Here is a 24,793-nt window from a genome sequence, read left to right as displayed (position 1 = left end):
TGTTGCCAAGTATCAATGATATTCCGTTAGTAATTAAAAAGTTATAGGATATTTTACCATGAACAGATCACTGTTTACAAAGCAGTCGAGTATCACGACGTTCTAAAGTAATTGCATGGTAAAATGTATGCCAATAATTAGTTTAATCATTCAACTATTCACTTGCAAAATTTCATGTCATTAAATTCAGTAATTAAAGAAAGACAATTATAATACTGACGGAGCATCGAAACCCTACATAATCCGACCAAGTTCGGATAGGTACAAAAAAGCGGCCGTGCCATATGTCTAAGCAACGTTCTTAACTTGGAAGGTTAGTATATTTATTAATATGGTACAGTTGCGTACACAAGCGTTAGGAAAAAATAAAACAATTGCATTTCTTGAATGAAAAATATTTTTTAAATAATAATGCCACTATCTACGACATTTTAGTTAAAATACGTAACGTTTATTAACGTTATTTTTAATCACGTCAAGTAATTTATGTAAGTAATAATAATAAAAATATTTTTGTACACGGATATCTAAATAGAGAAGTACTTGTTAATTGAAGATTTATTTTTATCGTAGAAGTGGCATTATTATTAAAAGAATATTTTTAAATCAAGAAATACAATTGTTTTATTTTTTCCTAACGCTTGTGTTCGCAACTGTAACATATTAATAAATACTAACCTACCAAGTAAAGAACGTTGCTTAGACATATGGCACGGCCGCTTTTTAGTAGCAATCCGAACTTGGTCGGATTATATAGGGTTTCGATATTTTAATTGTTTTTCTTTAATTACTGAATTTAATGACATGAAATTTTGCAAGTGAATAGTTGAATGATTAAACTAATTATTGGCATACATTTTACCATGCAATTCCTTTAGAACGTCGTGATATTCGACTGCTTTATTAACAGTGATCTGTTCATGTTAAAATATCCTATAACTTTTTAATTACTAATGGAACATCATTGATACTTGGCAACATGTTGGAGACACTTACAAGGTTTGTGTAAACGTGAAAATCTAGACCCCAAACTGCATACTTTAAGAACTAAGACCTAATAAGTGTATTTTACGTTTATATTTTTATCTTTTAAACCCTACGACTTTTTCTAAATCTGTTTTTTGAACAAATATAAACAAATTCAAAACAACGTATGGAAAAATCTACAGCTCTCTATGTAAGCGCTTTATATGAAAACTAGCTAATGGCCAAACGTTCGCGTAGCGGAAACTTGAATTTCTCCGAAGTTTATGCATGCACTAATTTCATTCATACATAATCAATTATACACAAATACACACTAATTTTCGGACACATCTCTTTTCTTCTAAAGTCTATGGATTAAAAAAAGTTCCGCCAGGACAACGTTCGCCAACGTTCGCCCAGCGGAATCCGTTTTTGGTGAATTTCTCCACAATGGCTGCATACACAAATTTTTATTTACCATACACAATTATAGGACGTCATACACTAATTATCTGCATAATTAAAATCTTTAAATTCAACAACATTCCGCTGCGCGAACGCACACAAAAGGAAAGGTCTGAAGAAAATAAAAAACTAGTTTCATTATGAAATTTATTTAAAAATGTTATGTGTACAAATACCCTATAGCTGGTGTACGCAACGCGAGCATAACGCTATACCGTTCATAAAAAATAACCACTTGTTTCAAATAGCTTTACAATCACGCCGAAGTTAATTGTAACAACATAACAATTACACCTATAACATAATAATTTGCATTGTGAAGTCCTTATAAACCTGGCAACACGGCCGCTTTTCGGCGCATTACACAAATACAAAATAACATTATTTTAAGATTAATTAATTACTGTCTCATAGACCGTTAATTCCAACACGTGTTAACAAATCACAAGTCTCGTACTAGCCTAGCTATCGTGCCTCAAGCACCAACTGTTAAACATGCTAAAACAATGGACAAATTAATAATAAACGACAGTGAACTCAAGGCGGAGTATTCAATTGGGCCCAAGCTTCGAAGCGGGGGCGACAACAGAGAACTACACAAAAATTGGGCGCTCTAGTCACTACACGGCGCTTAAACTGTAGTTGAAATTGTTTAACGAAAGCATAAAATTTCATCGTCACCGTTTCGAAGGCTGCCTCAAGAAACATTCCATTACTTTTGTTGTGTTCTGACACGAAATAAGGAATGTGAAGGAAGATACGGCTTGCGAGGTTACTCAGTCGAAATTTTGTTCCTTTTTCTAAGAAGCATCCTATACTAGATATCAGTCACTGCTTTATAATTTACTGCATTTGTGTGCGGCTATAGTCTGACGCGACTGATCATTTATGCTATTACGGCATTATGTCTTCGGAAAAGCAGCACAACATCACACAAATCAATTTATCAATTTATTTAGTTAAAAGACAGTGTTGCCTCTTAATGAACACGTATACGAAATTGATTATGAAGGTATATTTAAATACAATTCTTAGTATAGAACTGATGGAACATTGCCTCTCACTACAAAAGACCCAGTTTCAAAACAAATGGTTTAAATTATTGGCTAGTGAATGTCCTCGCGAGAACAAAGTTAACAGCTAGAGCGGTCGAATGTAGTGAAGGGTAAGTAGATATTCAGCACCAAACATACTCTCGGTATGGAGGCCGTGCGGCGCGGTTACTGCTGCTTGCACTCGGCCGGGTCCTCCATGCCAGCCTTGATGGGCTTCTTGCCTCGCCTCCGCGGCGCAGGCTCCTCGTCTTCGCTTTCTTCCGTGGAGCATTCCTCCTCCTCCTGGCAACGCCAACAACGTCAACACATATTACAAACACCAGCCTCGGCGACGTTACCTTACATAACATTGAACGTGAATTCTGCAACCATCTGCATACTCGACAAACTCGCACAATTCGCATGCAAATAATAAGGATAACATAAATAAAACACACTCGAGTACAAAGCATACAATTTTAATGTCATCATTACGACATCATGCCAAAAACATAAAGCCATTACCGATATATAAAAACTACCTGACGAGCTGCTATACATTGACATTATTATGCTAACTTCAATAGAAGATTACATAAATAAAAAATATACATCTATTATCCGACCTAACTATTGTCAAATCAGTATTAAAATATATATTATTTAAATATCGGATAGATCACAGCTGGCGATGTTCAAGTGATGATGTAAAAATGCATTTTGGCACTAAAAAGAGATTCAGCGAATTCAATTCCTGGGCAGAGCGGTGTTGCGCCCGGTGCGAGGATCTACTAGCGTCTCAATGGAATGACAGTACTTCAATTTCAATCAATAGGAAACATTAAATATAGCCTTAGAGAATAGTAATATCACATGAAATTTCAAAGTACTCAAACGAATAAGTAAAATTCGTAAACAAAAATACACACTATAATTACTGTATAATAAATAAAAACGAGTAATGTATAACTAAACTAGAAATGCAAAATAGTTGTCGCAACAGACATCTAACAAGTTAACATGCATTATACATGGATAATGAAGGCACCTCACACTTCTCGCATCAGACTACGGCGGCCCTCGGGGCCTCCGTACAAAAATCTACTCTAAAACATATTTATCTAGCCAAGGGATAAACCATGCATAGAACGGACGTGTGGATAGCGACAAGTTTATATTAATAACAATATTCTAGCGTACAAATACTACCGATTTATAGGACAATAACCCGACGCGGCGCAGGAGTATTGTGGTATCACGGTTCGCCTGGCGAATCGATTTTTGGTACAATTTAAAAGAGATATGGGCTGATATGGTCGCGACAAGAGTAAAGCACGCGGAGGTCGTGGCACGGCCGCGCGAACAGCTGCCACTGACGGATTATATAACGCTAGGGGGCGGTCGGACAATCGACTTGCATCAATCCTCCACGTCGGACACTTCCTCCGTCCCCGAGTCTTCGTCAAAGTACGAAGAATCCTCCTGAAAACAAATATATCGCTTTTGTTTGTGCAGCCACCAGCCAACACCCACCAGACGTAGATACTGTATACTCTGTTACCCGTGGAAGATTTATGCAGACGCCACTACTAACTATACATTCGGGAGCGGGGTACTCACACATACTGTACCTTCGTCTGATATGCGGGGAGTGGGGAGGAGGCAAAAATCAACCCATAGCACATCCGGTGCTACATTAGCTAAGCAAGCAATTAAAAGGTTCTACCATGCAATATATTCAAACTAACACCTTGTGGAAATGCTAGATGGCTGTAGAATTCACTGTTCTTGAAGTTATGCAGATAAGCGCGTTGAGTACTGACGAATTGTTCATCGCCGTGTTTGTTCTGGCCATAGTTCAATCAGAAATACACCTTCAAATTATCTTATTCTACTTACAAGCAACGGTTAGCCTGTTATGTGAGTGTTTTCTTATTTTTAATAAGTTACTGCATAGTTCTGATTGATCTACTGCCCTGGAACCATCCATCCCATACATTGAGATGCACATCACTATCTACTAAACTGCCTGATTTCAAGCATATCTCGAGACATTTTTAAGGCTTTTCACGGAAGCACAATGCTAGAATATCAGGGCACTCAACCACATGACACCCCGAAAAACCAAGTATAAAAAACAAAATACAACCTATAGACTTATTGTAAAATGGCAAGTTATTAGATGACAGCTATGGGAACCATTACAACATGGTCATATTGAACTGATGACATAAACGTAAGAAGATATGGAATAAATGGTCTTCATCCTAAAACAATAAAAATAATACCTTGAACATTTAAAATTGAGATTTAAGCGAGTCCAATTTATGACATTGGTGAAACTCAGGCTACACTCGCTCCTTTTGAGGAAAACAAACTGTCAACAGTATTGAAAATTGTCTTATCAAATGAGTACATTTTTAGGACAATACATTAAAAAATTCGGCCCTCTAGCGTGGAACTTCCGTAAAACACCAGCATCCGAATAACCAACAACGATGCAGTAACAATTGATTTTATTTTGCTACAACGTCACACGACATCAATGTAAGTATGTAGAATCAAGTGTAACTGCAAAGTGTTAGTAAGCTATCGACGCGATGCGAAGATTCTAAGCGAATTACGTGATATATCAAAAGAAATCGGCTATTTGTTGTTTTCGCATCGCTTCAATCTGTCACGTAGGACGTGAGTGTGTTAATGCGGCATCGTACTGACCTCTTCTTCGTAATCATCATCGTCGTCATCGTCGAGCCCCTCGCCGGTGTACAGCAGCACGGCGCGAGACACCACGCGCTCGCGAATATAGTGACCGATCTCGAAGTCAGCTGTTAGCAGCGCCTGCTCGAAATTACACATTTTTTACGCTTGTTAGAGACATTTTGAAGTAATATCTTAGATATAGCTTGGGGGTATAAACTTATCATGATAACTAATTGCAAAATCTTCAAAATATTTGTACATTTATGAAGGCTTCCTTTAATTAAAGAAGAATATGACAGACCACCTAAAACATGACAGAAGGTTTCCCCACTTCCAAATTGTTGACTTTTGAGGCCATATTTTTTATTAAATCTATAGTCTGTTTTTTAATCTTGTAGACTAAATTGACACTTGAAAAATGTCTGTTGCAAATAATGTTGCTAGCTTTTTTGTACAGTGTTGTACTAATTGTACTTACGATACCGGTTTGTTGAATCGTAACTTTTTATCTATAATAATAGAAGAATTTAAGATTCATTCAAAGTTTTATATTTGCAAGTCACGTACGCGTACACACGGCTGCACGACGTGCTACAAACTGCCTGGGACATCTGACCACGCAATGCCATGCGTAATCATCAAGAATAAGCCTATTATTTCAGGATGACTTATTGTAAAAAAACGATACTTGATTTTATTAACGCTAAGTTTCGGTCGTGCCACATCACTATTTAAGAATTTGCAATAAACTAAGAACACTCGTAATGTCAGTTTAGTCTACGAGATTAAAAAACAGAGTATAGTTACAGCGCAAAACTAACTTTATGTTACATATTGTGTTTTCACTATCTTCAACCTTCATATTATTCACTTCTTATTAGTATTCAGGCTGCACATTTATCAACTCCTATCAGTTTTCAAGAAGGTATCATGTCAGAGTGTAGATTATAATATGGACCTGAAGTGATTTTGCACAGGAAAGTACTTGTGTGTGAGTAAATGAAATGGCAATTACCTGAATATCAGAGGCGAGAGTAGAGTTGGGGTCATCGGGCATGGTGGGCGGGGAGAAGAAGTTGAAGAACGAGTCCGCCTGCACGGACTTGGTGACGGTGCGGACGGAACCGCGGGACTTATGCTTCTGCTTCTTTTTTATCGTTTTCACTGTCACGTTCTTGCCTTTCTTCCAGTTGATCTCGCAACCCTGTCAAATATGGGTATGAGTTATTTGGTGCCCAGGACGGAGACGCGAAAATACGGTGCATAATTCGAGATTTTATACATTGTGTAAAAATCATCTTCAACTTCCGCTTCACCTAGTAGATTTATAGCAAGTACTTCTTCACTACAGCATATCATATCAGCGCAGTGTGGCTAAATATTAGATTTTCTGGGAACAAAACTACTAGTCATCCACAAGTCACCTTCGCGTAAGTACGTCTAACATAGTGTAGACGCGCAATCTTTTGCACCAAAATTTGAAATTGGCAGAAACCAAGTGCAAAGTAGTAAAATAGCGTGATGCATGGTTTGGGCCTGTGTTGAGCATACCTGCGAGGTGATGAGCATGAGGAGTCGTTGCTGACGGTACTGATCCAGCGTAATAAGCAGCGGGACAAAGCGGTTTTCTATTTAGCTGTTAACCTTACCCCTAACCAGAGAAGCGTGAACCGAGAAGACGAAGAAGAAGCTTCAACATCTTTGCAAGCTAGGACTGAAAGTTAATATTTTTTGCAGAGTACATCATGGTAGGGGTAAAGATTCACATTCTGTTTCACGTGAAATATTATCCTTGAAGTAAAGCCTTTCTTAGGTTGAGCCATATTGGGCAGTGCTAGGAGTGCATGATATTTTCTTGTTGCATAATCAGAGCATAAGTGATGATGAACTTGTTATCAAACAACAACTAAATAACGTAAGCAGCGCACACTTTATGAACTGACACCTCATGCTTGGGACTTATTCACGTAAAACAGAACATAATAATAATGGGAATCAAATTCCGACCAAATTCATACTCACAGTGCCAGAGTAAAACTGGGAAAAAATAACTATCAAGCTTTTTACGGTGACAATTGTTAACAAACACGTAATTTTAAAAAATGATGCATACCTTGCAAGAGTAAATCTCTGGTCCCTCAAACTCGAGTGGGTTTTCCTCATCGGGCTTGCACTTCATAGAGTACTCCTTGGTCAGGATGGTGTTTGTGAAGTAGTCGTTAGGCGCGAAGTGGAATTCCAGGGTGAAACCAATGGGGTCCTCATGCATTTGCACTGGAAAATGGCCCATAAGTCAGGTGTGTTTGGAAAACAGATATTTTTGATTTTGAAGAGTTTTCCTCAGTTGGTGATGCATGTTAAACAAATCAATCATGATTTCTTCAGTTATTGGGTGTTGGAATGTCATCATAAAATTTTATATTTAGAAAAAACTGTAAAAAATTATAGTGATGTTGTCTTACCTTTAATATCCTGCAAGCACTTAAGAATAGGCTCATCATGTTCCTGCATCATCTCGCAGAGCATTGAAACATTCTTGAATATGGTGTACCAGAAGTCTGGGATGCCCTTAACATTGGGGTCCATCGGTGGTCTGAAACCATACCTTAGTAAGACACAGTAGGAACACAGGCATATGTGTAGACAGATTTTTGTAAATCCTCAGTTGGTGATGCATGTAAATCTTATCATGATTCTTCAATTCTTGGTGTGTATAAGTCATCATTAAAAGCATTGGTATTTTTTCCTTCTACAAGCTGAAATCTGCACCATTTAACTATAACCAGTCGTAAAATTGGCTTGATTATCGTTATGGTTAAATGGCTGGTGTTTGAAAAGTAAAGTACTAACTCGGCAGGTTTCTCGTCAGCCGGTTTCTTATCATCCGTGCCGTCAGTGATGGCCGCGCTCTGTACCGCTCGTGCCAACTCTTCCTCTTCATTTTCATCGCGCCACGGGTTCAAGCACTCTTCGTCAGTGGGTTCATAGCCACCATTCACAACTAGAGCACGCTGTCAACAAAATATGTAAAAAATATGCTTTTGTTATAAGATTAAATTACTTTGGCGAAATACCGCCAAGACAAGGTTTTGATTCAATTCCGCTTGCAGTATGGAAAATATTATTTTTTGTCTGAATGCCGACTTTATTAATAAATGTAGGTGTAGTCCCATTTGGCTAAACTTTAAATACGTTCCAGTAGAGACGTTTCGAAATATCGATTTAGGGATATATTATTAGAACCCTCTTCATAATGAATTTCCCTTATCACTAACGTAATCAAATTACCATCGCATTCACGTTATTGCGTACTTGTGTTAAGTACTTATAATAAATTGTGATAGAGTATTCGTCACTAGAGGCATATTCTTTTTGCAATGTCCAATGCACCATTGAACAATTTAATGAACACTATCACTTATGTAAATTAAAAGAGAAACTTTAATAAGCCTTAGCCGGCTCATAAAAACATTTAGTGTACGTTTCGTGGACAGTATCAGCACGAAGACACTTCTTTCAAGTTTCTTACATCTTAAAGCCTGTGAAGCTGGTATACTATAATGACCGTTCTAGGCAGTGCAAGGGTATTATCAAGAACATGTGCTACCTTTTCAAACAGAGGCTTATACAGCTTCTCGTACTTGCACTCAAGCGCATGCACTTCGCTGTAGAACTTGGCCTCGATGTCGACGAACTCCTTCTGCAGAGTGCGCAGGGCGCGGATGCGTCGGCGCACGTTGGGCGGCAGGGACGCCATGGCCTCCACGTGGATGCGGTTCGTGATGGCTGCTAGCATCTCATTGCGGGTGATGCCGCTGTTGACAATCGAAACTATTTCATAACATTTTACCAACTTCTTAGTAACAGACTTCCCGAAAAGGAGGAGTCAGCTTTCCGTCCGTCCGTGACTGCTTCAAACGGTTCGCCTATTGCCGGCCTTAGACGCGCTTTACAAACTATCACAGGTTTTTTTTTTCATAATACTGTAAACTTGCCTACAAATACTTACAGATTGGTACGTCATTCTGAGAAGCTATGGCATAATAAACTTGATGCAGATTAAAATACAAATATATAAACGTTGGAAATCCTTCAGTTGGCCTATTTCTTGGAAACTGAGTTGTGCATAGTCATGAAAGAATTGATTGACCTACTATACATTAACGGTGCCTTTACCGGCATTGAATTCAGTAATAAATAGAGTATAAATAAAAGATACGAAATTATTATCCCCCACGTGAAAAATCTTAATCGTTTCAACAAGGAACAACCTAATTTACGTTTGACGACAAAAAAACACCAGATTTCATGTTACCGGCGTGAAGATACGCAGTAGATTTACAGTAGCGTTCCAAATTTCCTGAAATAGTCTCGTTGCGTAACCAAATAAACATGATTGTGAGCATCAGTGTACCAAGTATAAATATTCCAGTGATGTAGACAGGTACCTGATCCGAGGGTTTATTAGTTTATACGAGAAGAACGACCTTCGCTTGTTACTGCCAGCTTTTTATTGCTATACTACGCGTTTGGTACTCCGTTCGAATATAGAAATTCTGTCCGAAAAATATTTCTTGGTTCTAAGGGAAAATATGGCAAAATGATGATATAATTTCTACATCGTGCGTAGCTAACTAATAGGGCTAACCCACCATACATCAGTACTGTATGTTTAATTAAAAGCTTACAGTTACCATTAATCTGCTACCAGTGGTATCATCAATCACCAGAGGTCGTTTAGTATAATCTTCCAATCAATTAATCGACTATCACCAACAGTGATAATGTAAACATGTCTTCGAGATAAATGACGACCTCTCTGATCATTTAAACGACGACAATGACGTTCAGCCTTTCAGCATAGGTATGTCAATGTGCTGGTTGTGGGCTAAGTATGTATTTGGAAATTTTTATCACAATAGACGAATTCTTTTAAAAATGTCCACAATCTCTTCAACATTAATCTATTCTATTTTACGAGAGCATTGTTTGATCGTGTTTAAAAAGAAAACATGAAATGATTGCGCTCAATTACTCCGAGACGACTGAGCTGCAAAACGTTTAAAGTATTTCAGAGCAAAAACAATTAAAATACCGATGTAGATCACGCTGGTTGATGTAATTCCTAGCTTTAGAATAAAATGAAGCCTTGTAAATGACAAGTGCCGTGATTAATCTGCGCGAAAAGAAAAAAACCGGTTGCATCGTCCAAGAAGGTCGATTAGCCACCCACTAAGCGGTCAACACACCCTCAGGGCTCTCCGACTTCAAGAAATCTCCGTTTTTGACCTTTTGATAAAAACCTGAGAATATCACAATTAAAATATATCCTTAAGGCATGGCCTCTGCTGCCCGTAATATTTTTATTCAAAATCTACGCAAAGATATAACAGTGTACGCAGCTATAGTTTAAAAGCTTTCGATCTGCAGACAGACTTTCGCTACTGTAGACATTGTATATAGGCATGTTATGCGCAGCACAGTCGTGATTTCATTTTTTGTCGATGTAAAAACCGACACGTTTGGCGTTACAATTGATGTTATCTCGCAAAATATCTTCGTGTAGCGATTGCTTCATGTGAGTGCAAAAATAAATTAATTAGACATTAAGATCAGTAGATTAAATATCTGCTTCCTATTATATAGTGCGATTTTTTTGTAACTGGTTTAATGTATCTTTGTTTTCTAGTTGAACAAGTGGAAAATGAACACGTTTTGTAGATGTGCGTAATATTTTCTAACGAGTTGATAATGAAATCATTTAGTGTAGAAACATTAGTCGTCGGATGCATACCAACCTATCTATCTACATTATACGGAAGTCAGCGAGAGGCAGTTATTTTAGTTTTTGTAAACCTTTTACTGAGTCAGTGTGAAGGACCGGAGAGCAGAGAATAACCGGCTTTTTGCATATTCATACGTATGAGTCTGCTTCCTGCGTTCATCGATACATTCGACGGAGGTTCGGTTTAACTTCCGTCCGAAACTTATTAACTATTGAGGGTTCATTGTTCATTCAATCTGCGAATCTTGACATTCGTTCAATATTCGATTAGAAAATAGATTCGGCGGAAATTCTCAAGTTTTTAGTTTTTTTTTTTTTAAGTTTTAAAAGGTACAATTGCTTTAATGACATCCTATGCGCAAATAAAAGAATGAAATACAAGTAACAGCTGCCCAACATCCCGAGTCGTAAGAACGGAGGGAAATGGCTTATTAAGTGCGCATCACATAACATATTAATGCAATGTATTCGTTTGGAACATGACTCGTACTGCGTCGTAGCCATTAAAAGACATTGTAGGTACCTTGGTTAGTAGCAATTTGTCTTGTAATATGCCCTTCGGAATGAAGGTTTCTCTATAATGGAAGTGTTCGTGCAAAAAGGGTGCGAAATTGGCAAACTAATGGACGGCGATATTACTAAGGCCAAGAAGTCTGAACAAACGAGTCTTTGAATTGACTAACAATACATATTTTAATGGACGAGACTACAATGGAAGAACTATTAATTTTACTTTTAAGCCGATCGATTGCATTTTTTTCGCATTAAATGAAATGATAGTAAGGCAACCGAAAAAAAGGAAGTAGTGCCTAGTCATGATAAAACATTTTGTGAGGGGAAATATCAATATTATTTAATTAAAACATATTTGTTGAAATGCTATAGTTATCGGCACGGATAATGAGCTCTCGGCGGAAGGGTGGGGATCGCTTTGCGCACTGTACACTTAAGGCAATAAATCACTTCTGCGCAAGTGAAGGTCAGGGCTCAATATCCTTGCCGATGATTATAACATAAAATAATCAGCCGACATATGAATCTCCGAAATTGTTAAATTAAATGCCATGACAAGTGGCAAACAACTTTTATACCTTTAATCGTATTATTTATCCTACGCGCATGCCTGTGTACACATCTTTGGGTAAATAAATGATTCTATTCTATTCAATAGAATATTTCAGGTGGTGTAACAAAATACGATGAAAAACAGATTTAATTAGATAGAAATAATATCTGAAAGTTGTTTAAAAAAATCCTGTTGCTTCTCATGTTTAGTATGTGAGAATTATGGAAACAAAAATTTCGCACAATTGATTATAGTAACGCTTTTAAGGGAAGCCCACGCTCAGTTATTTTGGGACAGCAGATCATCGTCACATCTAGGCATAGGCTTTCTCGTGTCATATGCATGACTTCTCTTGACGGAAATTAATATTAGGTATAAAGGGAATTTTTATTGCTTCTTTGTGGGTACTAACCCCAGTGGCTCCATGATAAACTTGAAAAAAAAAATCCTTTGGAAAGCTACACTGTTTGAAATAAATAGATAATGAATAATGATAGATTAGCAATTATAGGGAATTTCAAGTAGGCCATGGTAGATTGGTTTTACATTCATAACCACGTGTGGAGACTACTATAATACACCTATGTTGTTTCTTTTTTACGACGGCAAAAATCATCAAAGACCCCTCCCGCTGTGGGTTTAGGCCTTTTATGTACCAGGGAAGCGGTGACTCTTTCGAACAGTCCCGTAGCCCTGGCAGAACTATAATACACCTGCCGTAGACTTTCAGATGCACTAAGATTTATGCTTGGTTAAACCTAACCGCGCCGCGTATATAAATTCCGTCAGCTATGACTGAACATTTATTGATCAAGTAGAGCGTGAAATGACTCATTAGTTCAATGAACCGTAATCTCGAATCGCGCCTTTTTGTACATACTCCTTGAATTAGTAGATCTGAGTCCAAGTAGGTAATCATAGATAATGGTTGCGGTTAGGTGGAATGATTTGAAAGGTCCTGTTTAAGTTTTTGTTTGGTTTATTCCCATGTGTATTTAATTTGTGTACTAATACCTAGCCAAAAGGCCTTGAGTACTGTGCTACCCACAATAGGTAGAAGCGGATACCTCAAAATTACGGAATGTTTGCATGCATTTGAAGTAAAAACTTTTCTAAGTTTGTATGTACTTTCTAAGTATATCTTAGACGCCAATGACTGTGTTTCGGATGGCACGTTAAACTGTAGGTCCCGGCTGTCATTGAACATCCTTGGCAGTCATTACGGGTAGTCAGAAGCCAGGAAGTCTGACACCAGTCTAACCAAGGGGTATTGGGTTGCCCGGGTAACTGGGTTGAGGAGGTCAGATAGGGCAGTCGCTCCTTGTAAAGCACTGGTACTCAGCTACATCCGGTTAGACTGGAAGCCGACCTCAACGTAGTTTGGGAAAAAGGCTCGGAGAATGATGATTGAAGTAAAAACTAATTAATAATAAGACTCTTCTTTATTGAATTGGTGTAGAAAAACTTTAATCAAACTGATGGGTTTTTCCAGCAGTTTATGACTGTTCTATTTGAGCATGGTGATTCATCAACCATAAATTTAGGTCCCACCATGCAATGAACATTTTTAATGAGAATTAAACTATTATGGGACATGGCATGCCGGAACTTTCATGACAGAGAACATTGACATGACAATTTATACACAGCTCATGGTCTCCAATAAATCAATAAAATCTTGTGTAATAATTTTGGTATATAAAATTGACACATGTTGAAAATATATTTTCCTTGACTAGTTTGGACTATATTCCTGATTGATTTATTTTAGAATAAATTAGAAAATGTGACATTGGTCTTGTCAATATGTCAGATTATATTAATCTTGCTACATGAGCACATAAATTATGTGAAAGGGCAAAACTTGTGTTTAAAATTTCTTGAATAATGAGCATATTTAAAATTAAATAGTAGCATGGCAAATAGAGATTAAACGTTTCTAAAGGTTAAAACTATTGATAATGTCAACATGTGGCTGTCATTGACAGTGAGGGCAAGGCTAACCTATACATAGACATACCTTTTCATGAAGTGCTGGGCCAGCTCACCACCCCCGACAATTTCTTCCTCTTCTCCAGACTCCACTTCAGAAGTGTGGTCATCTCCGGCGCGCTCCACTGTACCCATGTTTATATCTAAAACAAAACCACTATGTTAGCATAACGCCGTTCGCGCCACGTTGGTTACCGTACCGGCTTCCGACAAATACTTTTACAATCAATATTCTAATACAACACTATCGCACCAAATAGCATTAAACTACTTAAACGACCTTTCTACAAAGCATACTTTATGATTTTCGATGTAAAACATAATGCGTAGTACGTTGAAAAACCATTTTGGCCGACCACATGGCCGACTTTGTTCTTGCACATTTAAAAAAATATTACCACTTACGGAACGTAAAACGATTCGCAAAAACAATGCGGTAGGGGTCTGACGACTTTTTAATCACAATTTCGTTTTATTTAGCGAAATATTCCAATACAATAACGTACCTTACTGCCGACAAAAGTTGCGAAAAGAAAGATGGCGACGGAATACGGCGAATGAGTGACCACAGTGACTTGAAATGACGGCGAATGAAATGAAGTTATCAAGAACGAAAACGAATGAAACTGGCAAGTTGAAGTTTACCACTTCCGGATGTTTTTTTTTCATGCGTCCATGCATTTTTACATAAAAACGGGAGAAAAATGACTGTGACATCAACTTTCACTTCGAAAATCTTTTCAAACAGTTTTTTCGTAAGTTATTCCAGTAAAACTTTAATAAATTAAATTAATCAGCAGGGTGGTTGTGACCAACAATGATTACAGACGAAAAAGAAAAACTGGCCAAGTTCTTTTCGGAGGTTAGGGTTCTGTATTTGCAATAATGACATTTAGAAAATTGACTTTATTAGAAATGATCAAATGTGTGAAAGATGCCGTAGGTAGACGAAGCTAAAGAATGAAGATAGTACCTATTCTTTTCTAAATGAATGGAATGGAACCCTTCGTGTTCGAGGTCTACTAGGATGAGGCTGCGGAAACTCTTTCAAACAATCTTACAGATAGGCAGGCTTTCGCACTAAAACCCAGTGCTGGTGGCCGCTATGAATTTAGTAGGAATTAGTGTGGAAAACACTGAAAAATGGGTTTAGATGAAGTGAAGTAGCAGGGGCCCGATTCTGCTGAGTTAATAATGTCAAAATGTAATCGAAATAGCAGTTTTAAACTTAGCGGGCATTCTGCTACTTAGGTATATAAGACCAATCGTATTCCAACGATTGGTTTGCGATTGGTCTCCCATTTGGTTCATACGGTAATCTGCTCTACAATCATGCTGCAATCGTAAATCATTTGCAGATAATAATGATTTATTATTGAATTACAGAAACGGATAAAAACGTTTATTTAAAAGAAAAAATAGTGGAATGCCACATACGCTTCAATCGTAATTGAGTCGGGATTGGATCTCAGTCGGATGTGTATCGCTTAAGCAAAATAGCAGAATCGTGCCCCAGGCACGAGTGGAGAGAGCGCGATTTTTTTTGTAAATTCCTGGTTTGAAAGGCAAAAGATTTACTAACCTATCACTTCCACGCAACACGCAAAGCTCCAAGTGAGGCCAAAAACGAGATAGTGGTTAATGCGAACATACGTATAAAAATACTCCTACAAGTTCAGTCCAAGAAAAACGTGCGCCGTGATTGCCAGAGCCGGCTGTGGCCAACGGCAGTATCGGTTGCCAGCGCGATCCATTTACCCGTGCATTACTGCCGAACGGCGGATATTCCTGTGAACCATTTCTTGAACACTGTGGAACCAATTGAGATAGGGATTATAGTATTTGTAGTGGAACCCAAAAATGTTTTGGGTTTGCCAACAAGAAAAACATAACTATTCTATTCTATTTTTGTTTATGGCAATCCGGAAACATAACTGTCATTGTCAACTTGTGTGAATCGTTCATTCATTCATTCAGTCAGTTAACTGTCATTACGGGAAAATAAAGTCGTCGCGTTGTTTGTTGTAATTTTATAGTTGAAATGGTTCCAGATTTTTAATATTTTTGATAATCGAATGTTTCTGAAATGCTAAAGTAATTAAGTGAATAATTAGGTCGTGAAAATGCCACCTACCGTTCAAACAAATGAGCCCGAAAGAGAAAAACGTCCACAGAGGACAGGGGAAAGAAGGTTAGTGCGTTAACGTTTCTACTATTAAAAAGCGTTTTGTAGACTACAAATAATTATTGATTCTGATATTCCTTGTAGATCGGAGCTTGTGACACGCGTGAAGTACTGCAACACACTTCCAGATATACCCTTTGACTTAAAATTTATAACATATCCATTTCCATCGACACGATTCATTCAATATAATCCGACCTCTTTGGAAAAGAACTACCGGTATGAAGTGCTTACTGAGCACGATTTGGGAGTTCACATAGACCTAATTAACCGGGATATATACCAGGGCGATGGTAATGCCATATTAGATCCGGCTGACGAGAAATTACTTGAAGATGACATCCTCACGCCCCAGGACTCGAAGAGGTCGCGGCACCATGCTAAGAATGTGTCATGGTTGCGCCGCTCCGAGTATATCTCTACGGAACAGACTAGGTTCCAGCCTCAGTCTATGGAGAAGGTTTGTATCAAGTCACATCAAGACAACTTCAAAACACAACATATTCTTTGTACATACAAGCTGTGTTGCCTTCATTATGATTTTCATGATAGTATTTTCTTTATGACATGAATGCATTATGGTATTATAGTATGTATAAATATAATTTGTTCTTGTAATTTTCAGGTAGTAGGTACATAATTATAATGGAAAGCTAATTTTAATCAGCTAATGGATTAAAAAAGACATTAGTTGTTAATAGTGTAGTAACAGCACCCTACAACAAACAGCTTTCAAAACTTTCAAAAGCTGAACATCATTCAAGAATTAAGATATATTTAATTTAAGAGATATTATAACAACAATGATAATTTCAGGTTGAAGCAAAGGTCGGTTACAATGTCAAGAAAATCTTCAGTGAGGAGACACTTTACATGGACCGTGAAAGTCAAATCAAGGCAATTGAAAAGACATTCGAGGACAATAAGAAACCTATAGAGAAACACTACAGTAAACCAGGAGTTACTCCCGTGGAGATCATGGAAGTATTCCCCGACTTTGACATGTGGAAGTACCCGTGTGCTCAGGTCATATTTGACTCCGATCCCGCACCTACGGATAAGAATATTGCTGGACAGATTGAAGCTATGTCACAGGCTATGATTCGGTGAGTTTCTTGATAGTTGATTGATTAATCGTCGATTGATTTATTACTTCTAAGGCAGGTTCAAATTCCCAAACTATCAAAACTTTTTAAGAACTATTAAATATTATTATAGAAAATATTTAATCGCTGGCAAGTTATTTTATTGGTTGCCAACATTTGTCGACTTTTAAGTTATTAGTCACTCGGAAAATAATAAGCCTAAAAGAAATATTTTGGAGGGGGCTCCCATACAACAAACGTGATTTTTTTGTCTGTTTTATAAATAATGGTACGGAACCCGTTGTGCACGAGTCCGACTCGCACTTGGCCGGTTTTTTGTAAGCTAAGCTCTTAAATAGATTTTAGGTTTCTGAAATGTATATTTTTTAACATTATCTATGCAGTAGGCCTGGTAAGAGAATTAGTTCACAGCACTATTTACAGATTCGTATGATTTGTTTAAACATGGGCAATCGCAATTTATAAACATTTCAAAAATTTTTATTATCCATCACATTAACAAACACATATTTATCGTCCTTCAGAGGTGTGATGGACGAAAGTGGAGAACAGTTTGTGGCCTACTGTCTGCCCACTGAGGAAACTATACAGAAACGTCGCCGGGACATTGCAGAGAGCATACTGTATATGGACGGAGATACATACGAGTATAAGATGGCTAGAGAATACAATTGGAACGTCAAGAGTAAGGCTTCTAAGGGTTACGAGGAGAACTATTTCTTGGTAAGTTTGATCTTACTTTATGTTTATTCAATTTTATTACATTATTCTGTGGAGATATAATAACGAAAGATTCCTAAGAAAGTAGCGTGCCAAATTGTGAGTTCGGAGTTGACAGTTAACGTTACTACAGAGCTAGTTACAGGCCTTCCTTAGAATCAGGTCACAAAAATACTAAATAAATAGGGCGCCGCACTGCAGGCGCGAGGTAGACGCGGAGACGGGTGCAAGCAGTGCGGTGCTGCAGCGGCGCCGCTCAGATGTTAATTGTAGACTGTCGTCAACTGGGCTAGCCAAGCCAAGCTGTGCCGCAGCGGCGCCGTAAGAACATTGCGACGACGCACTGCTCGTGTGGTCGCCAGTGGGGTGCGGAGTAATGCGGTGGCCTAGCCTTTAAAACTGGCCCATTATTTCCAAAATCGAGTCACCAATCAATCAAGACCAATCTTTGTTTGTCAGAATCGTTTTGATTTAACGAGGAACCCGAATGCCTCATGGGTTCTAGTAACTGATCACACCCACCGTTGAATTGACCTACAAAAAGGCGCCTGACCTACCTTCTTTACGATTTCTCCGCAATGTTTCCTTTCTCCATGGGTTATTTACTCTAAAATAAAAAAAGGTTAATCACACTGTCAACCCATAATGTGATATAGGTATACATATACAGTCGACTCTCGTTAATTCGAAACTGGAGGTACTCCTAAAATATTACGAATTATCGAGTTTTTGAAATATTAAATGGTTTGAAATTTGTGAGAGAAAATAAATAAAACTTCGAATTATTAAGTGTTGATTCATTATTATTTAATAATGTAATGTTTATTATTGTTATATTCTATAACAATGTCAAAAGTTTCAAGACACATTTGTGTAGGAAGGTATACATAACTACATGTATCCATAATGCGAATTAATTAATCTTTCGAAACAACTCTGTCATACTGATTTGCGTCAAAGCAGACTGCTGCTGCTCAGACTGCTCTCTGACTCCTGACTTAGAATCTTTCCGCCTCTTTCTCTCTGCAACTTTGAATTGTCGAGTATTGGACGCCTAGGAATTCGAAATAACGCGTCATTTTGTTATATAGCAATGATTTTTTTCTTTGAATTACCAAGAGGATAAAAATGTATTGATTTAGTTCGAAATATAAAGAGATTTTGTAGGGAACTCGTGATAACTTTGAATTAAAGAGAGGTTCGAATTATCGCAGGTTTGAATTAACGAGAGTCGACTGTAGTATGGTCTTCTAAACATTTCACATTTTACAAACTATTTGTAATCGAACAATTGGCATTCCTTTGTTTAATTTGTCTGGTTGTTTGTTTGCAGGTTGTCCGCAACCACTGCGTGTACTACAACGAGCTGGAGACTCGCGTGCGGCTGTCGAAGCGCCGCGCCCGCGCCGGGGCGGCCGCGCAGGCGCTGACGCGGCTCGTCGTCACGCACCGCCCGCTCAGCGCGGCCGAACATCGCATGTTAAGGCTCAGAGAGAAGCAGCTTGAACCGCCTCAGGTGACAAATCATGATTATCACCACGTTTTTTGTAAAAAGTACTCTCCTTTATGTGATAGATTTTGACTAAATTGCTCTCTTTCACATCCTACTGCTTATATCCATAACATATAATCTAACTAGCTTTTGCCCGCGACTTCGTTCGCATGATATAGTGACTTCCGGCATATTTTTGGTTTGACCAATAGATGGCGCTATATGTCCGGAATAAACTTTTTTTTTTTTTTTTTGAAATAAAAACTATCCTATGTCCTTTCTCAAGTTCCAAACTATGTCTGTACCAAATTTCACACAAATCGGTTCAGTAGTTTAGGCGTGAAGAAAAGACAGACAGACAGACAGACAGAGTTACTTTCACATTTATAATATTAGTTAGGATATCTGTTATTTTGCCCGCTGCAAGTAAGTCTAATTGCAATCAAGCAAGTTAAATAGGTTACGGAAATCCGCCATTAGATTTTTTAAGATAAGGACTTGTCTTAAGTGCAACTATAAACTAACCCATAATACAGAATTAATATAAAATTATGAAATGGTTTATATCAAGGAATAAGAACAGATCTTTGGGCCTACAATTTTATGACACTGCTTGACCTTGTTCCATAAATTATTGTTAACTAGCGACCCGCCCGGCTTCGGGATATTTAATGGATGTTATTATACATATAAACCATCCTCTTGAAACACTATCTGATATAAAAAAAACGCATGAAAATCGGCTGCGTAGTTTTCAAGATTGAAGCGTACAAATGGACTTTGTTTTTTACTTTGTAGTGATTAAACCCGTCTCTCTTTCAGGAGGAAGATGAAGAAGAAGAGGAAGATGATGACGACGATGATGATGATAAACAAGAACAGAATGGTGATAAAGAAAGGTATGGTATTATTTGTTAGTCAGAAGCTTTGATCCCACTCTGAGCTATACTCTATCCACGGAAGCAAGAGTTAAAAGGTAAACAAAGAATGACACTTTTTCAAGATGGCGGTATAACCCGACCGATGACAAAACGTCTCATTTTTGTGTAAAATGTCCGCAGTATCTGTGATTTTGTCATCGGTCGGGTTATACCGCCATCTTGAAAAAGTGTCATTCTTTGTTTACCTTTAGCTCTTGCTTCCGTGGATAGAGTATAGTTATTTCTTGCATGCAGTAGATCATTTAGAAACAATTTTCTATTGTGTGATTCAATTGGCTAACTTTGAATTCTCCACAATTATTGTGGAGTCCGGACTGATTTTCGTCCACGGCGGCTCTCGTATAAGGACATCAATTTTGGAATCGGTCGTAACTTTGTGGAAATCTATGACATAAAATTTTAGGAAATATACATAATACATATATAGCGTTAATTTCGCGAGAGAATGAATCTAGGCCTGTGCAGGATGGTCTACTATTTTCATGCATAGGTATGCAGCGAGGGTATAAATCAAACATAAAGCCGCCTAACCTCGATTTATTGTCTCGAAGAATTAACGCTAGATATTTTTCCTAATATTTATAAACAGATCAGCCAGCTGCGCAGGACATATTATAGTGCACTAACATTTAGACACAGGTGCACTCACAATTCCTTCACTCTCAAATGAAAGCCGAGTCTCAGAAAGTCTTTAATAAATCGATTAACTCATTAAGCTCATTCATTTCATTTCAGGTCATTTAATTTCATGTTTAATTATGATTTTTCAGATCCCGATCTCGTTCAAAGTCTGGTTCGAAATCGCCACATGGCTCAGACCGATCAAAGGGTTCCAAGTCGCGATCAAGATCCGGTTCTCGCTCTAGATCGAAGTCCAAGTCGAAGTCTAGAAGTCGATCCCGGTCTGGGTCGGGCTCTAGGAAGTCTAGATCACGTTCGGGATCTGCACGCTCTGGATCAGCCAGGTAAGTGATTATAACAGTTTAGCTGTTCCGAGACTTTTCACCGATTTGATTCAAACAAGCGATCAAATCTTTCGTCTTTTAAAATATTAAAATGTATTATGGTGATATTTGGAGACAAACGTGATTATTTTGAGCCCTAACTCAAAATCAAGGTAACAAACTGCCAAAACAGTTCAATGAAATTGCATTCAGCCCGGGCGAATATTAATAAGTGTGTGAACTATAAAATTAGTTTGTTACATATTTTTTTTAATACTTAGTAAATGATTTTCTTTTATTTATTATTAGATCCGGTTCCGGCAGATCTAGATCTCGTTCTCGCTCTAAGTCTGGATCGCGTGCGTCATCGCGAGCTTCTTCCCGCGCCAGTTCTCGCAGCGGGAAGGGTTCCCGCGCCAGCTCGGCTAGTGGACGGTCCAGACCTAGTTCTAAGGGCAGTGGGAAGGTACGTATCGGATTGTATGGCTTAAGAATGTAGAGTTTGATAGAAAACGAACGTTGTCTGGAAGATCCCAGTCACGTTAATTGCTACCAATTCGAAAAAAATGATGTTTAAAATTAAATACTTTTGGCCTTACTACAAAAATTTAAACCCCTGATGACGTTGACATATGGTTAATTTTCCAGCCACAATATTTTTAGACAAGTGTAAAACAGGCATTTAAGTTTTTGTAGTAAGGCTATTAGTATTTAAATTAAATACAGTAGAGTTCGGTTATATCGCGTTTCCAACAGAATTCTTCAAAAGTCCGGAATAACAACTATCCGTGTTCGTTCGCGCAGCGGAATGTTGTTGAATTTAAAGATTTTAATTATGCAGATAATTAGTGTAAGACTTTCTATAATTGTGTATGGTAAATAAAAAATTGTGTATGCAGCCATTGTGGAGAAATTCAAAAACAGATTCCGCTGGGCAACGTTGTCCTGGCAGAACTTTTTTTAATCCATAGACTTTAGAAGACAAGAGATGTGTCCAAAAATTAGTGTATATTTGTGTATAATTATTTATGTATGAATGAAATCAGTGCATGCATAAACTTCGGAGAAATTCAAGTTTCCGCTACGCGAACGTTTGGTCATTAGCTAGTTTTCATATAAAGCGCTTACATAGAGAGCTGTAGATTTTTACATACGTTGTTTTGAATTTGTTTATATTTGTTTAAAAAACAGAATTAGAAAAAGTCGTAGGGTTTAGAAGATAAAAATATAAATGTAAAATACACTTATTAGGTCTTAGTTCTTAAAGTATGCAGTTTGGGGTCTAGATTTTCACGTTTACACAAACCTTGTAAGTGTCTGCAACATGTTGCCAAGTATCAATGATGTTCTGTTAGTAATTAAAAAGTTATAGGATAATTTACCATGAATAGATCACTGTTTGCAAAGCAGTCGAATATCACGACGTTCTAACTAAAGGAATTGCATGGTAAAATGTATGCCAATAATTAGTTTAATCATTCAACTATACACTTGCAAAATTTCATGTCATTAAAGAAAGACAATTATAATACTGACGAAGCATCGAAAACCTACATAATCCGACCAAGTTCGGATAGCTATAAAAAAGTATATAGTATATACTTTTATAAAGTGTATATATATATATATATAAAGTATAATTTTTGGACACATCTCTTTTCTTCTAAAGTCTATGGATTAAAAAAAGTTCCGCCAGGACAACGTTGCCCAGCGGAATCTGTTTTTGGTGAATTTCTCCACAATGGCTGCATACACAAATTTTTATTTACCATACACAATTATAGAAAGTCTTACACTAATTATCTGCATAATTAAAATCTTTAAATTCAACAACATTCCGCTGCGCGAACGCACACCAACTATCCTGTTCTTTCTCAAGGTCAACTCTAAAATCAGTTCAGTGGTTTACACGTGAAAGCGCAACATACAGACAGACAGTTAATTTCGCATTTATAATATTAGTAGGGATTAAATACTTTGTAACGCAATTATTTTAAAGTGATTAACTAACGGCGTAAATGATCATCATGCCATTTATTGAAATATCGCAAGAGTCTCACTAACTCTAAAAGCACGATATTATAATGCGTCTCGCATAACAAACAGAATAATTTATTTTAATTGGCAAGTAGACATTTTCATCCAAAGATTGCCTACAAGAAATTAGGTTGTAGCGATAAGACCGCATTCATATTTGTATTGTTCTTTACAGTAAAATATGATGATTTTAAATTCCAGGGCTCCAGAGCCAGTTCAAGGGCAAGTTCACGGGCTTCATCGCGAGCCAGCAAGCGCTCATCAAGGGCCTCGTCGAGAGCTTCAAGGGCGTCATCCAAAGCCTCAGGCTCCAAGGCATCCTCTCGAGCTAGCTCTAGAAGGAAGTCAGGGTCTGGAAGCGGTTCTGATAGGTCCAGGAGTAGGTCTGGTAGTGGATCTAGAAGGGTGAGTTAGATAAATCAATTTGTTTTCTTTTTCTTTACGCGGTTTTGCCAATTTAAGTAGTCAGGTTCCCTGATTATGCCATTTTTTAATGAGTTTTTAGCAACTGATATAGCCAAACGTGCTCCTAGACGATACCTTCTTGATTTGATTTGTGATCAAATCAACATTGGCAAAAGACAAATTTATTGTTCATTGCTAAATTTAAAAAAAAAAAAACAAGAAAAAAATACGGTCGAATTGAGAACCTCTGCTTTTTGGGAAGTCGGTTAAAAATTGAATTTTCCGCAGTTTTTTTTGTTTTAAGATAGTAAGTATTTTATATGTATTGTAAATATGTAAATAAATGAAACCTTTGTTCTCATTTTTAAATCTGTTCTTTAGTTTCGAAGGCTTTAGGGACCTTTAAGGCCTTTAGTTATTATATTACAATGATTTCTCATATAATTATCGTGTAATTTGCAGGGCTCCCGAAGCCGCAGCGGGTCGGCGTCGAGCGCTTCGTCACGGCACAGCGGCTCAGACTGAACCCACAACATCTGTCACTACTATGTGTTCCCACGATCACTTGCTTATCTGTAAAGTGTAATAAAAATATAAGAATAAAATTTATAGTTTTTTTGTTGATCCCATTAATTCATTCATGTTGCGCAGAATTTTGCGCAAATATTACAATAGCCAGTTTTTGAGAAAAATGTAACTGCAGTAATTTAAGGTCCCACGGCACTAAAGCTTAGGGCATAGGCGATTATCACACTGCCCCGCATGATGCAGCGTAGTGCGTGGATGCGTTTTCTTCCGTTGCTTGTAAATATCTCCGTTTGTATGGAAAACACGCATAGTCCAACACACTGAAAATGCATCCACGCGCGTTCATGCGGATCACGCGCCCCCGCGCGTAGGTGCGGGGCGAGACGCAAGGTATGGCACACTGGTGTGCGTTCGCGCAGCGGAA

At 37.7% G+C, this 24,793-nt stretch overlaps 2 protein-coding genes across 4 annotated transcripts; one reads left to right on the top strand and one right to left on the bottom strand.

Annotated features, from left to right (window-relative positions):
- Nucleotides 1–1,564: 1,564 nt before the first annotated feature.
- On the bottom strand, nucleotides 1,565–14,678 carry LOC110372984 (nucleosome assembly protein 1-like 1). Of its 3 annotated transcripts, none has more exons than XM_021330039.3 (9): nucleotides 14,518–14,677; nucleotides 14,040–14,154; nucleotides 8,776–8,983; nucleotides 8,019–8,179; nucleotides 7,631–7,761; nucleotides 7,282–7,442; nucleotides 6,184–6,372; nucleotides 5,184–5,306; nucleotides 1,565–2,768 (listed from the first exon to the last, which is right to left on the bottom strand). In XM_021330039.3, the coding sequence occupies exons 2-9, from the start codon at nucleotides 14,144–14,146 to the stop codon at nucleotides 2,652–2,654; spliced, it is 1,197 nt and encodes a 398-aa protein (XP_021185714.1). In that variant the 5' UTR covers nucleotides 14,147–14,154; nucleotides 14,518–14,677; the 3' UTR covers nucleotides 1,565–2,651. The 3 variants fall into 3 exon arrangements, with proteins under 3 accessions (XP_021185714.1, XP_021185715.1, XP_021185716.1); XM_021330040.3 differs by having other exon boundaries at nucleotides 14,417–14,563; XM_021330041.3 differs by lacking the exon at nucleotides 1,565–2,768 and adding an exon at nucleotides 2,929–3,947 and having other exon boundaries at nucleotides 14,518–14,678.
- Nucleotides 14,679–15,974: 1,296 nt separating this feature from the next.
- On the top strand, nucleotides 15,975–24,450 carry Atms (antimeros). Its single transcript, XM_021330015.3, has 10 exons — nucleotides 15,975–16,202; nucleotides 16,281–16,656; nucleotides 17,013–17,302; nucleotides 17,827–18,025; nucleotides 19,356–19,538; nucleotides 20,337–20,413; nucleotides 21,226–21,420; nucleotides 21,709–21,865; nucleotides 23,638–23,841; nucleotides 24,304–24,450. The coding sequence occupies exons 1-10, from the start codon at nucleotides 16,135–16,137 to the stop codon at nucleotides 24,364–24,366; spliced, it is 1,812 nt and encodes a 603-aa protein (XP_021185690.1). The 5' UTR covers nucleotides 15,975–16,134; the 3' UTR covers nucleotides 24,367–24,450.
- Nucleotides 24,451–24,793: the final 343 nt, after the last annotated feature.

Source organism: Helicoverpa armigera, chromosome 19 (assembly GCF_030705265.1).
Source record: "Helicoverpa armigera isolate CAAS_96S chromosome 19, ASM3070526v1, whole genome shotgun sequence".
Classification (NCBI taxonomy): domain Eukaryota; kingdom Metazoa; phylum Arthropoda; class Insecta; order Lepidoptera; family Noctuidae; genus Helicoverpa; species Helicoverpa armigera.
This window is presented reverse-complemented; position numbering and strand designations above follow the sequence as displayed.